The following is a 15,072-nucleotide window of genomic DNA, read 5'->3' on the forward strand; positions in this document are numbered from 1 at the left end:
TTTCATTCCCAGACACTCAGCTTTCCCATCTGTGAAATGGGATGACTTGAGTCTGTCCTAGGTAGAGTTACCGAGGGATGAAATGAGATCATGGAAATGAAAGTGTCACTGAAAAGGCAAGACAAATATGAGCGGGTTACAGGTTTAGAGCAGTCGCTGTCATCACTGTTACCACCTCTGTCACCATCTGCCATCACCCCATCACCAGCCACCCTTCCTCCTGCTCCCCAAATAACCACACTGCCTCTGGCCCACTTGGCCCTTAAGTTAAATCACATTTAATTGTTTTTCAGAAAAGAATGGAGATGTCAGAAGAGATTCACAGCACTCACAGTCAGGGAGGGATAACTAACAACAGGAATATATTAAGCTTTTGGTTAAAAAATGCAAACGCAGTCCCAGTTACACTTGCCCTTGTGTTCTCACTCATGCATTGCCCCCAGACACACACACACACACACACACACACACACACGCCCCAAACTCCTGCGCTCCCAGCACTCCCACTCACACACACCCCCCCTGGCAGGGCTCCGAGGCTGGGGCCGAGGGAGAGGCCTGCTGCCATCCCAGGCGCCTGCCCCTCCCAAACCCCCCTCGCTAAGTGACAAAGCTAGACTACACTCGGGGTTCTAGGGGACACGCCCGGACTCTGTGGGCCGAGTGGGGCGGGGAGATGGAGAAGCCGCAGCAGGGACAAGCGGCCTTAGACGATCCTGTTCTCCATGACGGCCAGCCGCTTACTCACAGCTTCCAGTGGGCGGAGTCAAGGAGAGGTGCACGGGGACCAGCGTGGGGCAGTCACATGGGACCCGAACTCCGGACCCCCACTTCCTGTTCCTGCAGAGTCCCCCTCTTCCAGCACTTTCTCTCACCCCCCGAAATTTATCATCCACTGGCCTCAGAATGGTGCTTTCCAAACAAGCCAGAACCATAAGCCCCGCATGTCCAGCTGCAGGCTGAGGCCTGCTGGTCCCCCACTGAGGCCTGAACCAGCCAGGGGAGCTGCTCGAGGCCCAGCCCATCTGAGTGGGAGCTGGTGTTGGTCACGTCACCCAGAGCCTGAGGAGTGGGTGTCCTCGGGCACTGTGTTTTCCTGAGTGTGCCCAGGACTCCGTGTGTGTCCGTCTCTAGATCCTGACCTCTGCCTCAGTTTCTCTGTCTACCCTCTAGGACCCTCTGCGTCTGATAGGGTCAGTATCAAAGCTGGGGTCAGCCCATCTGGCCAAAATTGAGCCTGCCTTCAGCAGGGAGCAGGCAAGGAGGAGCTTGCCCCAACCCCACCACAGCTCCCCTCCCCACCGTGCCTGGCCCCTGCCCCGCCTCCTGTCCCCGCCCCTCCCCTTCCCTGCATCAGCCTCTGGGAAGGATATGTTTCCTGGTCAAGGCCTGCAGCAGCCCCTCCACTTTGGCCTGGAACTTCACAATGGACTCACATTCGCATGGATCTTCCTCTGGAATGGACAGGAAGTAGAGAAAGACAAGGGGGTGAGAGGGGGTTCCAGGCAGGGAGGTGGGGTAGTCACTGCCCAGGGCCAGGACTAGGGAGTCTTGGGGGAATGTGTGGCCCAGGACATCTGAGGGGGCAGAGATACACAGAATTCCTGAGACAGAGCCCCCAGGAGTGATGGAGGGCGACCCCTGCATGTCTTCCTGACCCCCCAGAACCCTGATAAAGAACTCCAATAACAGCACCACTGCGCTGAGCACCTACTGTGTGCAGGACAATGCTGTCAGGGGCCTTTATGTCATCGTGGTGACTCCTCACCCCAATCCTTTGTGTTTAAAATCATGAACCTCATGTACAAATGAGGAACCTGAGAAGTGAAACAGCTTGTCCATGGTCATCAGGTAGTCAGTGTCAGAGCAAAGATGCAAACGCAGGCACTTCTGGCCCTGGGGTCCACACTCTGCCCCTGGGGAACAGCTGGCAAGGTCACCAGGCAGGGTCAGGGGAGGTGGCAGGATTCAAACCCCGGCTCCTCCAGTTATTAACAATTGTTCGATCCCTCTGGCCTTGGTTTTCCTATCAATAAAGTGGGCGTAAAAATATTCCTCCCGAATAGGATTGAACGATTTAATATCTGGAGAGCACTGAGAACAGTGTCACTCATGTGATGAGCCTTCAATAAGCATGTTTGCTGGTAGGAAGAGTTAGACTGTCCAGCCCACCTCCTGGTTCTGCCAGTTCTTGGTGCCACCCCAGCTCCTGCTTTCCCCCACCCACACCCAGTTCCAGGGTGGCTCCATGCCCACCCCAGAGCCCACCTGCCCCTCCCCTCCATGCCAGCGCTGGCCTCACTCACCCACACAGATCTTCTTCTGCAGCTTCATGCCAATCTGGTTGATGGTCTTGAAGTCCGCCGTGTAGAAGTAGTGCTCTGCCACGGGCTCCGAGGCGATCTCCCTCAGCTCGTCCTCCACGGCGTTGCCCACGCCCACGGCAAACATCTTAAAGCCTGCAAGAGGGACAGGACAAGTAAGGCTGGAGGTGGGGCCAGCAGCCCAGCCTGAGCCTCTTGGAGGATGCCTAGGAAATCAACTCCAGACACCTCCTTGTGGCAGCTGCTGGAAGTGCAGGCACGATGCCTGGGACAAAGACATTGAGGAAATAAACATTTACTGAGATTCTACTATACGCCAGGCCTGTGCTGACTCCCTGCCCTGGGGGCTTTGTAACCTCATGTAACTCTCATAACCATCCTCTGGTGGTTATTACTATCCTCACTTAATAGGCAATAAAACAAGGCTCAGGTGTGTCCCCAAGTGGGCTGCCTTTCGGCTACGGTATGTTCTTGGGAACATTCAACTGGAACAGTTCCAACCCCCTCCCACTAGAGGGCCACCAGAAGCAAGCCACTGACTCTTCTGGGGCCTCAGTTTTGTCCCAGTATCAGAAAGACATGGATGCACCAGTCCGTCCTCATTCAAATAGAACCAGGCTTCGGGGCTCTCATCAGAATAGACACTGAGACAAATTACCGGTGGGTTGTGCCACGTGCCCCTGGCCATCATGGTGTTCGGGGCCCGGGAGGGCGCACCTACCAAGGTCCTTGGCCTTCTTGGCAGCATCATTGATGTAGTCCTGGCTCCGGCCATCGGTGAAGACGATGCCCACCTTCTGGGCCCCGGGCCTGGCCCCACTGGACACAGTGAAGGAGTTGTCGATGAGGTACTTGAGGGCAGCCCCGGTCATGGTGCCCTTTTCCATGTAGGACATATTGCGCACGGCTGCCTTGATGTCCTTCTTGGTGTGGTAGCGGCCCAGCGGGAACTCCTGGCGCACGGAGCTCGAGTACTGCACCAGCCCCACCTGGGCCAGCTTGTCTGACACGTCCAGCGTGTCCACGATCTGGTTGATGAACTTCTTCACCAGCTCGAAATTCTCTGGCCGCACACTCTTGGACCCATCGATGAGGAAGACCAGGTCAATGGCCGAACTGCCTCCGCCGCCACTGCAGACTGGGGAGTGGGGACAGGCGAGGAGAGGAAGCTTAAGGGCAGTTGTCCATCCGACCGCTGGCCGGGCACCCAACACACACCGAGCTCTGCGCTGAGGGTCATCCCATCTTGCCCTCTAACTCTCTCTAGAAAGCCAGCGTTTACAGCTGGAACATCATAAAGCCCAGAGGTCGTAGCACCAAGAGATGAACTCAAGATGTGTAACTCCTTCCACCACACCAAACCGCCAGCCATTGTGTCAGAAAGAGGACATCAGGCAGGAATTTTCGGTGACATCAAACCCTAGAACAGTGGTTCTCAACCTTCCTAATGCCGCGACCCTTTAATACAGTTCCTCATGTTGTGGTGACCCCCAATTTCATGGTTACAAATTGAATATAATTAAAGCATAGTGATTAATCACAAAAACAATATGTAATTATATGTGTGTTTTCCGATGGTCTTAGGCGACCCCAGTGAAAGGGTCGTTTGACCCCCCAAAGGGATCGCGACCCACAGGTTGAGAACCGCTGTTCTAGAAGGAATCTATCACCTTCGCGGATTGGTGTGGGAAGGCTCAGACGACTGAGAAGTAGCCCAGACCCGTCCCTTCCTCAGCCCCCTCCCAGGGCTGCCCGGGCCCAGCCCACTGACCGTTGCAGGTCTTGCCGTCACTGTTCAAGGTGAAGCCCTCGCGGCAGGCGCAGGAGTAGGAGCCCGGGGAGCTGACGCACACCTGCTCACAGTCATGGTCTCCCGTGGCGCACAGGTCTGACACCACTGTGGGGACAGAGGGGACTCGGAATCTCACAGTCGCAGGGCCTGGCTATCTCAGCCAGGATGGCCCGCACACACTCAGGGAAACGGAGGCCCCTCCCGGGTGGGATCCAGGCCCCAGAGCTCAGCCCAGGGCCGGAATCACTGCACCCGGGCTGACATCCCTGAAGAAGGCGATGACGCTGATTATAAAACCAACACTTCCTGCTAAAAAGGTAAAGGCCGCAGGGACAAGGGTTTGCTTTGCTGGTTCGTTCACCGCTGTATCCCGCGTGTCTAGAGGAGCTCACGCAGCGGAGAACGCAGCGCGGACAGGACGCTCAGCCGACATCCGTCACATGCCGCCCACTGGGCGCTCTTCCATGCGTCATCCCATTGGATCCCCACAATCAGATGCAGGTTTTCCTCCAACGCATTTTCCAAATGGGGACCTCACCCTGGCCCCGCCCATCCTGCTCGAGACCCCGCCCCTTAGGACGGGTCACGCCCCAAAGACTGCGCACAGCCCCACCTCCCCTCTTAGAAGGACTAAACCTTCTCCCGCCCAGGGCCCACGCCGCTCCCATCCTCCCGCATCGCGGAACACTGACGCCCAAGCCCCGCCGCCATCACGCACAGGCTTTTTAGGGCCTCTCTTTACCGGATTCCCGCCCCCCTGGTCCCCACCGGGAGCTGCCACGTAGAAGGGTTCTTGGATGGCCTCTGCCAGATCCGCACCTCCGCCCCGCCCTGGCCTCGCCCCCGATGCTGGCTCCATCTCAGTCCCGCCCTAGAGCCCCCGCCCCGCCCGCCCCGCCGCCCTGCGCACAGCAGAAGGCCTCCTGGAACTTCTTGGCCAGCTTCTCGATGACGTTGTAGCTCTCCACGTAGTCCACGTGCTCCTCCTGCGGCTCGCTGGCGATCTGGCGCAGCGTGGCCTTGTCCACGCGGCCCACGCCAATGGCGAAAAGCTCGACGCCGCTGGCCCGGGCTCGCGCAGACACGTCCCGCACGCTGTCCTGGGGCCTCCCGTCCGTCACCACGATGACCACCTGCGACACGCGGGATGCTGTGAGGCGCTAGGCCGGGCCGGGCGCTTGGCCCTGCAGCACACCCCGGGCCGGGCCGCTGGCGGGAGAGGAGACCGAGCCTAGCTGGTTGCAGGCGGATCCACTGCCCGCCAGGGTTCTGCCCCGGGAAGAGAACGAGGCTAGAGGACAAGACAGGTGTCCTCTACGGAAAGACCAGGCTGAGGTTTCTCCCGTCCCACTGGGCCGTCTGATGTCTCCTGCATCCGGCAGGCAGGGGTCGGTCGGGACCAGGTCTCCCCACCCCCACCACCACCCCCTCCGCCCAGACTGGGGCCTCTCAGGGGGTCCAAGTGTGCCCAACACCGTGCCGTTCTGCCTTTTGGCCACCAGAGGGCGGCAGAAGGAGGGGCCCTTCCCACCTAGATGCCATCAGAGGAAAGGAGACCACCTTTCCTCCCTCCCTTCCCAGATGCTAGGTGTCCTTTCCACAGAGGAAACGCCTGTCTGCCCTCCTCCCACAAGACTCCTCTGTTCTGCACCTGGAAAGGGAGACAGAGGGGACCCTGGCGCCCAGATGAGGGATGTCAGCCCCCATCTCCCCCTGCCAGAGCCTGCCCTGAAGCTGGGTCCTCACGGCTCTGCCAGACGCTGGGACTGGGCATCCAGCCCCCTTGGCTGCTTCTCAGCTTCTGACCTGGACCTGCTTCTGGTTCCTGGGTCCCCTCCCCTGGCCCGGGTGCCCAACCCCCGCCTTGTGACCTGTATATAGTGGTTTGGACAGGGGTTAGAATTGCAGCTCCCCCACAAGTCACAGCTCACCTTCGAGCCTCTGTTTCTTCGTCTGCAAAAGGAGGTTGTGGTGAGATGATTCAGGGTCAGAAGCCAGGAAGGGGGACTATGATTTGTAGCATCACTGCCCTGGGTCCCTTGGGGAGTGAGCTTGCACAATCTCTTCCCGGCCGGAGGCCTGGGCTCCTGGCTCTGAAAACCTAGCCGAGACTATTCACAGCCACAGGCCTTCATCAGAGGTCCACTCCACTGTCTCCCTGAGTCCCCTTCAATCCAGCTTTGGGACTTTCCATCCACCTTGTAAGGCTTCCCACAGGTGAATTCCAGGCAGAACATCTAATTCTGGTGCCGGCTCCCTGACCTCTGTCTGTCTCAACAAATGGAGGACCTCTCCTCCTGTGCCCACCCCAGGCCACTGGCCTGAGCCGGGGTGAAGCGCTTAGCTCCGGAGACGTGACAACTCCAGATGTCACCACCCACCCCTTCACCTCTCTCCATTGGGACCACCCGGGCCACCACATCCTCCCAGTCACCTTGACCATCAGCCTCATGTCAGAACTTGTCAGTGGCCCCCACAAAATAAGACCAGCAGGCTGTCCGAGGTATCATTTCTTGGAGGGCTGTGATGGCTGGGGCTCTATGCTACTGTCTAGGAACACTTCTCCCACTTTTGAGCTGGGCAAACTGCTGAAGCTCCCTGTGCCCCAGCTTCCTCCTCCATGAAATGGAGACATGTCTCAGTCATGCACTGCGTGCCAGAGAGTGGGGTACAGAAGCGGGTGAGGAAGAATGCTTCCCTGGGCTAGGGCTCTGGGCAGGTAAAGGGCAAGTCTTCCGTCCAACAGGACAGCGATGGGGAGGATCGGGAGCCTGTGCAGGACCAGTCGGGGAGAGGACTGGACTCGCAGGCCCTGGGCTGAGTCCTGGGAAAAAATCACACCATTTCCAAGGTCTGTGGAACACCCAGCTCCGCCCCGAGCCCTTGCTGACTGTGCGACTTGTGTGTCTGAGCCCCTGCCCTCGAAGGCGTATTAAATAAACCATTAGCTAGCGTGTAACGGGGCTTATTAGGTACCAAGCCTGTTCTGAGCACTTTGTGCTTACAAACTCGTCTAGTCCTCCTCGGAGCCCCTTGAGGAGGCGTTACGTGACTCCCATTTTACAGGTGAGGAAACTGAGGCACGTGAGATGAAGTAACTCGCTCAGGGTGGTAGAGCAGGGACTTGAACCCAGACAGGCTGGTGGTGATGCCCATGCCCTTGACCGTCACGTGAACATCTGAACTGCCTCACCCTGCCTTCGAGGAGCCCAGACTGCCTGGGAAGCCAAGGTCAACTAAACAGAAATAATCAAATACATCCCTGGGGTCCGAAGGGTGGGGAAGATGGGTTCGGCTCTGCCACTTCTCTTGGTTGGGCCTGCTCCCCACCTGTAAATGGCCACCTCGCAGGGGTGCTGGGAGAATTCCAGTGTACGCAGGCAAAGCTCTCAGCTCCCAGTGGGAGCCTGCAAACTGGGGGACCCCAGCAGGGCGGGGGAACGGGGCGTGTACCTTGCTGATGTCCGGGGACTTGGCGCGACCGCCCTCAGCATCACTCAAGGCCTTGGTGATGGCGAACTGGATGGCCAGGCCAGTCATGGTGCCCGTGGACAGCGGCCGGATGCGGCGCACGGCCTGAAGCAGCGCGGCCTTGGACAGGTGGGCCCGCAGCGGGAACTCCTGCTTCACGGAGCTGGCGTAGTTGACCACGCCCACTCGGGTGGCATTGGGCCCCACATTTAGCGACTCGATGACCTGGGACAGGAACACCTTCACCTTCTCAAACTCCACGGGCCTTACGCTGCGCGAGCTATCGACAACAAACACCAGGTCCGTGGGCCGGGTCCGGCAGAGGTGCCCTGGGAGGAGGAGGAGGAGGGAGGTGGCAAAGAGCAAGGGGCAGAGATCAGAAGGCTGGACGAGACACTCAGGCAACGGGGCAGAGCATCAGGGGCTACTTGGACCCTGACCAGAGGCCTCGGGCAGCGTAGCCTGCCGTGGAGCCAGGCTGTCTTGAGCCTTGACCAGCATGTGGACACTCGGCCTCACAGCTCAGCTCCTGGGAAAGAAGCTCGGATTCTGGCCTTGGGTGACTCACTTCACCTCTCTGAGCCTCAGTTTCCTCATCTGTACAATGGGCTGATAATCCCGTCCTTCCAGGATCCTCTGAGGATGAGCAGAAGTGCACATCGGGTGCCAGCCCAGGGCTGGGCCTGCAGTGGGTGTTCAGGGAGCAGCAAAGGCAGGCTGCCCTTTAAAACCTGCTGCTCAGGTTTGTGCCCAGAGAGCCTCCATAAACAAGGAGCAGCTGTTTCTCCGAGCTGGGCCGCAGGGCGCCGAGGGTGGGCCCTCCGGGGTGGACGCGGCCTTGAGGCCCAACGCAGCGCCGGTCAACATGGGCTCTTTCATCTGAACATCAGAGCAAATCACCAAGTGGACCCAGTTTCCCTCCCTGGCGCGGCCTGCTGGCTGGTGTCCAAGGGCAGGGGAAGGGGCAGAAATGTCTAGTAGCCGCCGTGGCGGCCTGACCAGGCGGGCCCCCAGGGCACACCCCCCAAGGAGAGATGTCTGTCCAGACTCCCTGGGAGGCAGCTCTGGGAGCTTCTGTTTCCTCTGCCGTGGGGAGAACGGCTACCGCTTGATGAGGTCACTGGCCTGGGCCTGCAGCCAGCGGGGCTCAGGGCAAAGGCTGTTCCCTCTCCACCCACAAGGAGTCCAGACTGCGCCCAGCTTCTCCCAAATACGGGAATGCGAGCGTGCTCTCGGCGGCCCCAGGTCCCAGCTCCCAGCCCCAGTCCCCTACCCAGGCATCAGAGTTCCCCCAGGGGCCTTAGAAATGACCTTGCAGCTGCTCCCTGGTCCCCTCTAGCTAATGGCACAAGGGGTAAACTGAGGCAGGGAGGAAGAGGGAAATGGCCACAGCATAGAGCAATGGATCAAGACCCAGAAGGATCTGGGGCTCTCTCACTGGGTGGTCTTAGGTCCTCCCCTGTGCAGCCTCAGTTTCCCCATCTGTAACGGAAGAGTTGGGTATTCCAGGATTCCGGGGCCACGGCTGAAACTCCGGAAAGGGTACCGCATGCATGGAGCCCAATCCAGGATGCGCTGAAAGGGCTGGTGACCAGAAATGGAGCCCCCCTGACCCCCAGAGGTACACGCCTCTCACAGAGCCATGCGCTCAACCCTGGGCACGGTGCAGCCCCAGGCATCAGCGCTCTCTGCGTAGCTTCTGACCTCAGCAACCCAAGAGACAGCAGTCCCTGCAGCGTGAATGGGCCCTGCAGGCAGCCCGGGGCCTGAGAAACCCCAGGAAATACTAAGGCTCCAGGGAGAAGCCCACTCATGGCCCCGACAGGACAGACTGAGGGTCATGCCAGCCCTGGCCCTTGTGCGCGTCACCATCTCTGTCTGCTTCCGCGCTGGCCACCCTGCCTCCCGCCCTCTCCTCTCTTGGATCCATTTGCTCTCTGCCCATCTCAGTGCCCAGTCCCCAGGCTGTTGGTCAGCGGCCAGTCGTCCAATGTCCCCCATCTCACATAGGCCCCCTCACCTCTGGGTTGGGGGGCGAGGCCATGTGTGCGTGGGGCCAGGTGCAGCAGCAGCAGAAGGCAGGGCACGAGGACGGCACCAGGGATGACCCTCATGGTCCTGGCAGCGCAGGCAGCAGCCAGCACAGCTGTGGAGGCCAGGAGGCTCTGGGTCTTATCAACCTTGCCGCCCAGCCTCCCAGCCAGGAGGCCCTGCCCTGCCCCTTGCCTCCTTGGGGGGTGGGGCCCGGCTAAAAGGGGCTGTGTGTGTGTGGTGTGTTTCCCTCCCTCCAGAGAGGGCAGGGAGGAAGCTGGGATAGGGCTGGAGAGGCCCCCGTAACCACAAGGCCTCCTTTGCCTCCAGAAGCAACCAGAGCTGCAGCTGCAGCTCAGGAAATCTCAGGTGGGTGGAGGGCGCTCCTCCAGCGGCTGGAGCCTGCACGGACCTGCGGCTGCGACTCCAAGGCCAGGGAGACCTGAGTCCTTGGCCTCACACCCCAGCCCTGCCCTGCGGCCTATCCCACACCCCAATTCTTCTCTCACCTGCAATTTCAACCCCAATTTTCTCATTAAACACACCCCCCTTCTCCGGCCTCGGCTACCCCTTGCCTCTCCACATGAGGCCTGCTCTCCAGCTGCACCTGGGTTCTCCGAGCTCTCATCCAAGGCTTTGCACTTGCAGGGCAATCTGCCCAGACGGTCCTTCCTCCCACCCACCCTGCCAAACAGACTCTTCCAAGATCATAATTGGAGTCACGTGTACATGAGTGCTTGGTAGGTGCCAGGCAGCAAAGATGGCCAAGGGCACAGACTTGGAGGCAGATGCGCTGGATTTGCGGTAAACTACCTGTGTGACCCTGGGCAAGTTGCTTCACCTCTCTGTGCCTCCAATTCCTCGTCTGGAAACGGGATTCGAACACTGCCTACCTCCTAGAGTTGATTTGAGGAGCAGAGTTATATGGACGATCTCATTTCATTCTCTTGACAATCCTGTAAGGCAGCTACTATTAATACCCTCATTTCCCAGGTGAGGAACTGAAGAACAGAGAGGTCGAGCAACTTGTCTAAAGTCACACAGCTGAGAAGTATCACTGCCGGGAAGTGCCCGGCCGGTGTTCTCAGCTGCCTGCTTTCTCAGGTGTAGTGTGGTGGAGGTGCCTTCTCCATGCCCACCTCCCCCCCACCCCCCCACCCTCCCACCCCCGCTCATCTGCGTTCAGCCCCCTCCCTGGGCTTCTGTGCATTATCTCTCATCCATGAGTAGGTAAGAGTCTGGTTGATTCATTTCTGCATCCAGGCCCAGCCCAGGGTCTGCATGGAGGAGGCAAAAATAAAGGTTTGTAAATAAAGGAACATAACCCTGGTCGGTGTGGCTCAGTCGGTTGGTCGTCCCATGCCCTGAGAGGTCACCCGTTGATTCTCAGTCAGAACACATGCCTGGGTTGCAGGTTCAATCCCTAGTTGGGGTGCATGCAGGAAGCAGCCAATCAATGTTTCATTCTCACATCGATGATTCTCTCTCTCTCTCTCTCCCTCTCCCTTTCTCTCTCTCTCTAAAAATCAATAAAAATTTTTAAAAATAAAGGAACATAATTAGGAATGGTCCCTACCATTGCATCTAGGGCCAGTGGTCGATGGGGTAAAGTGAAAAGAGCATGGGCTTGGCCCCCTGAGAGACCCAGCTTCAAATCCACCTCTGCTGTTGACCAGCTGTGTGCCCTGGAGCTGCTGACTTAACCTCTCTGAGCCTTGGCTTCTTATCATGCAGTGGGAATGGCAGTACTTGGCCTGCCCGCCTCCCGGGACCATGGAAGGAGGCAATGAGAGGACAGAACTGGAGATGGGGGCCAAAGAAGTATTATCTTCCCAGGGGGTAGAATCATTAACACTTAAGACCTGTGCACTTCACTCTATGTAAGTTGTACCTTAATAAAAGGAAAGGTACAAACATTATCCTTAAAATGATTGCCGGGCACAGCTGACCCAGCCGACATTCTCACAGCCTTCATCAATAATGGTACAGTCGCTCACGCTGTCACTGTACTTCTTTGTTCTCCCAGCAAACCTTCGATGCCAGCAGATCCGAGTATATTAGCCCATTTGTCAGATGAGGAAACTGAGGCCCAGAGAGGTCCATGACTTGCCTGAAGCCACCCAGCCAGTTAGAGGCAGAATCAAGCCTGGAACTAGGTCTCAGTCCCCTTTGCCCCAGTTTAAGAGAACGAGGAAGTTAAAAGCATTTCCATGTAAGTTTCATTTATTCATATAATTCTTAGCCCTCCCCCATTTCTAAAACTGGGGTGCTGCTGGTTTCTTTTCCCTCTGCAACTTCTAAGCCTAATTCTCTTCTCCAGAGACAGGGCAGGCATGATGGCTGTGGTACTTGTCAATTCCCCAAATTGTGTTATGAATGTGTTACTGCCCCCGCCCCCGATGTGTCAGCTCCCCCGGAGCAGGGGTCTGGCCTGTCTCGCTCACCACTGAATCTCCAGGTCTCAGCATGGTGCCTGGAGCAGGGTGTCTGGTGTGCAAATGAAGAAATGCACTAAAAGAAAGAACTGCCCGACTGGTGTGGCTCAGTGGTTGCACATCAACCTATGAACCAGCAGATCAGGGTTCAATTCCCGGTCAGGGCACATGCCCGGGTTGTGGGCTCAATACCCATCGGGGGATATGCAGGAGGCAGCGATCAATGATTCTCTCTCATCACTGATGTTTCTATCTCTCTCTCCCTTTCCCTTCCTCTCTGAAATTAATAAAAATATATTTTTTTAAAAAAGGAAAAAACTAATGATGAAGGGTCAGACTGGAGTCAGCAAAGGGGACCGGTGGTGACAGAGGCAGAGCGGCCCCGGGAACGGAGGACGAGAAGAACGTGAGCCGGGGCCCCTCGCCCAGAGCCCCCTCCCCCCGTGGACAGGGCTGTGTCCAGGGCTCCGGGTGCAGAGCTGTTGGCCGGGGCGGCAGCTGGGCCCATGAAACAGCCCTTTCAGCTTGGGCTCTGAATAGCTGGTCTATGGACGCCTGGGAGGAACACAGGCGCCTTTTCTGGGTCACTTCTCTGCTCATTAGCGGAGCCACAGAAATATGCGACAGGTAAGCTTTCAGGAACAGAGAGGGAGCCGCCCCAAAAGGGGGCAGCTTTACATTCCAGAGCGAGAGCCGGGATGGCGGGCAAGGGGACCTGGAAGTTCAGCATATACATTGAGGAAAGAGAATAAATATTTGTCTTTTAAAAATATGAAACATGTCTCCCCAGGAATCAAAACTGGGAACAGTGTGTCCGGTATTGGCCAGAGGAAAAAACTGCATGGAGGGGCCGTCCTCCAGGCCGCTCCCCAGGCAGGACTCCTGCTGTTCCCTCTCCTTGTTTTCACACACCTCACACCTTGGGCTGCCAGAAACTTAAAGCCTTTAGTGTTTTATCCCAGAGAGAGAGCATTTGTGATCAAGTGAGGCGCCCCTCGGCCGTGTGGCTCAGTGGAAAGCGCACCGGACTCCCGCAAGGCTCAGTTTCTCTCCGAAGGAGCAAACCTGGTCACCTCGAGCTCCCAAGACAAGAGATGCAGCCCGGTCTGGGGCAGCATGTCCCCTTCCCCCTCCTCCCACCGTCGTCACAGTGTGGCTGCGTCCACATAAACCTTGACCGGCCCCCTTGCCCCAGTTTAAGAGAACGATTTATTTCATCTTTCTCTCAAAATCCAAACCCACTTGCTGGTTGAAAAAATGTCTCCTGCTCCCAAGAAGTAACAGCCATGACATCACTGGTTTGATATAGTTTATATGTTTGTTCTGATATGCCCTTAAATAAATTAGACACAGGTTCGATGTAACCTTTTCACCCACTTAGTGCCAAAAATTACCTTGCGTTCTGCCAGTGGCACGCAGGCCAGACTCGGAGGCATCCTGTGAAGCGAAACCACTTTGGGACCAGACAGAGCTGGGTTTGATTCTGTCACCTGCCAGCGGCGTTGACTGCAGGTGACTCCCTTCACTTTTCTGCTCTTGGGGGTCCCATTTGTAAGTTGGGGTGTCTATGGCAGTGGCACCGGTGGTTGAGAAGGAAATGTAGTGAATGCTGCGTCAGTGTTGTTTTCACTGTGTCTCCTGTCGTAGTCAGGATCGAACAGGTTAAGCTGCAGTAACAAACAAGCCCTCGGTCACAATGGCTTTAACACAAGGGCCTGTTTCTGTCTCGTAACACGGGTGGATAGTAGACAGTCACCTCTCTGCACAGGCTCTCAAGGCGGCCTCTATCTTTCTGTCCCATCGTGTCCAAGTCCTTCATCTCCAGCCACATGGATGAGAGAGGGACAGCAAGGGTCTCTCTTACTGCCTCAGACATGGAGTGCACAGCACTTGACTGCCTAGAAGTCCGGGGGTGGGACGTGGGTATTTAGTGAGCAGGGACCCCTCCCCGGTGAAGAAAGCTTCTGTTGGCACTATATTCCCTCTCCATGAAAATTCAAACCTAGCTGGCATTTAGGGCACTTCTCAAGCTCTTCCCCGGCCATGCCAGCCTCTCTCCCTCCCCTCCCCCATCACCCTCGGTTCTCTGCCACACAATGAGTCACACTCTCCTTAGTTTTAGCACATTTTTTTTGCGGGGGGGGGGGGGGAGGGGCCTTAATTGCAGCACATTTTTTTTCAGATTTGACTTCCTGGGGTTAGGGACTCTCACCCCAGGGGCCCTGAGACTCTGCCTTTTGCAGCAGCCATTTTCAGAAGTTGCGCCCAGTGACTCATCTTGTTTGGGGGAAACATAAAACCTTGAATCTCAGGCTCTGAAGGAGACGCAGACAGCCTGCACCCATCACGCTCATTCTGGAGAGGTGGTTAAAAACACAGAGTCCACCCGTGCTGGATGCCTTCTTGTGGCCAGAGGGTCAGCCCACAGCCCTGGGGGCAGCTGTCAGAGGTTCCCGCTGTCAATCAATCGTGTAGACTCTGTAGAGGGAGGGCTTGGGGTTGCACTGGGAACTGTAGCAGGCCTAGGCCCAGTTGGTCCCCCTCCCCATGGCCCCCAGCCCACCTCTGGGTCCACCTACAGCTGCAGCAGACAGCTCCCATCACCCTGACAGTGAGCAAGGCAGCCTGGGCATTTCACATCCGGAGGGCAACCCTCACCCAGCGGGGGATGAGCACTGTGAACGAATACCCCAGCTCCCCACTGCCCCCTGCTGGACAGTTCTGAGATGTGCTCCTCACGGGCCCTGCGGGGGTGGGGGTCCCCAACAGGAGTGAGCCCCCATTGCCCACAGGCGTGAACTGGTTGTTAATGCACTTTATACTGGCTTTTATCCCTTCCCTACCTCACCTCCCCTCTCTCTGCGTTTCCTGGGACCACCTCCCAAATAAGCGGCCTGCGCCCAAGTCTGTGTCTCGGGACCTGCTTTGGGGGAATTTAAATGAAGCTAAGGCAAAGCTCTCTCCAGGGTGGGAGTCCAAGACGAGGCTGTGTTTGGGGCTCTCCTAGGGGAGAACAGCC

General features: G+C 57.4%; 1 protein-coding gene across 1 annotated transcript; it reads right to left on the reverse strand.

Annotated features, from left to right (window-relative positions):
• Positions 1-266: 266 nt before the first annotated feature.
• Positions 267-10,687, reverse strand: MATN1 (matrilin 1). Its single transcript, XM_036352811.1, has 8 exons — positions 9,608-10,687; positions 7,570-7,916; positions 5,027-5,249; positions 4,096-4,221; positions 3,046-3,462; positions 2,307-2,459; positions 1,374-1,454; positions 267-756 (listed from the first exon to the last, which is right to left on the reverse strand). The coding sequence occupies exons 1-8, from the start codon at positions 9,699-9,701 to the stop codon at positions 707-709; spliced, it is 1,491 nt and encodes a 496-aa protein (XP_036208704.1). The 5' UTR covers positions 9,702-10,687; the 3' UTR covers positions 267-706.
• Between the last annotated feature and the right edge of the window lie 4,385 nt (positions 10,688-15,072).

This window comes from Myotis myotis, unplaced genomic scaffold, assembly GCF_014108235.1.
Source record: "Myotis myotis isolate mMyoMyo1 unplaced genomic scaffold, mMyoMyo1.p scaffold_m19_p_2, whole genome shotgun sequence".
NCBI classification, from domain to species: domain Eukaryota; kingdom Metazoa; phylum Chordata; class Mammalia; order Chiroptera; family Vespertilionidae; genus Myotis; species Myotis myotis.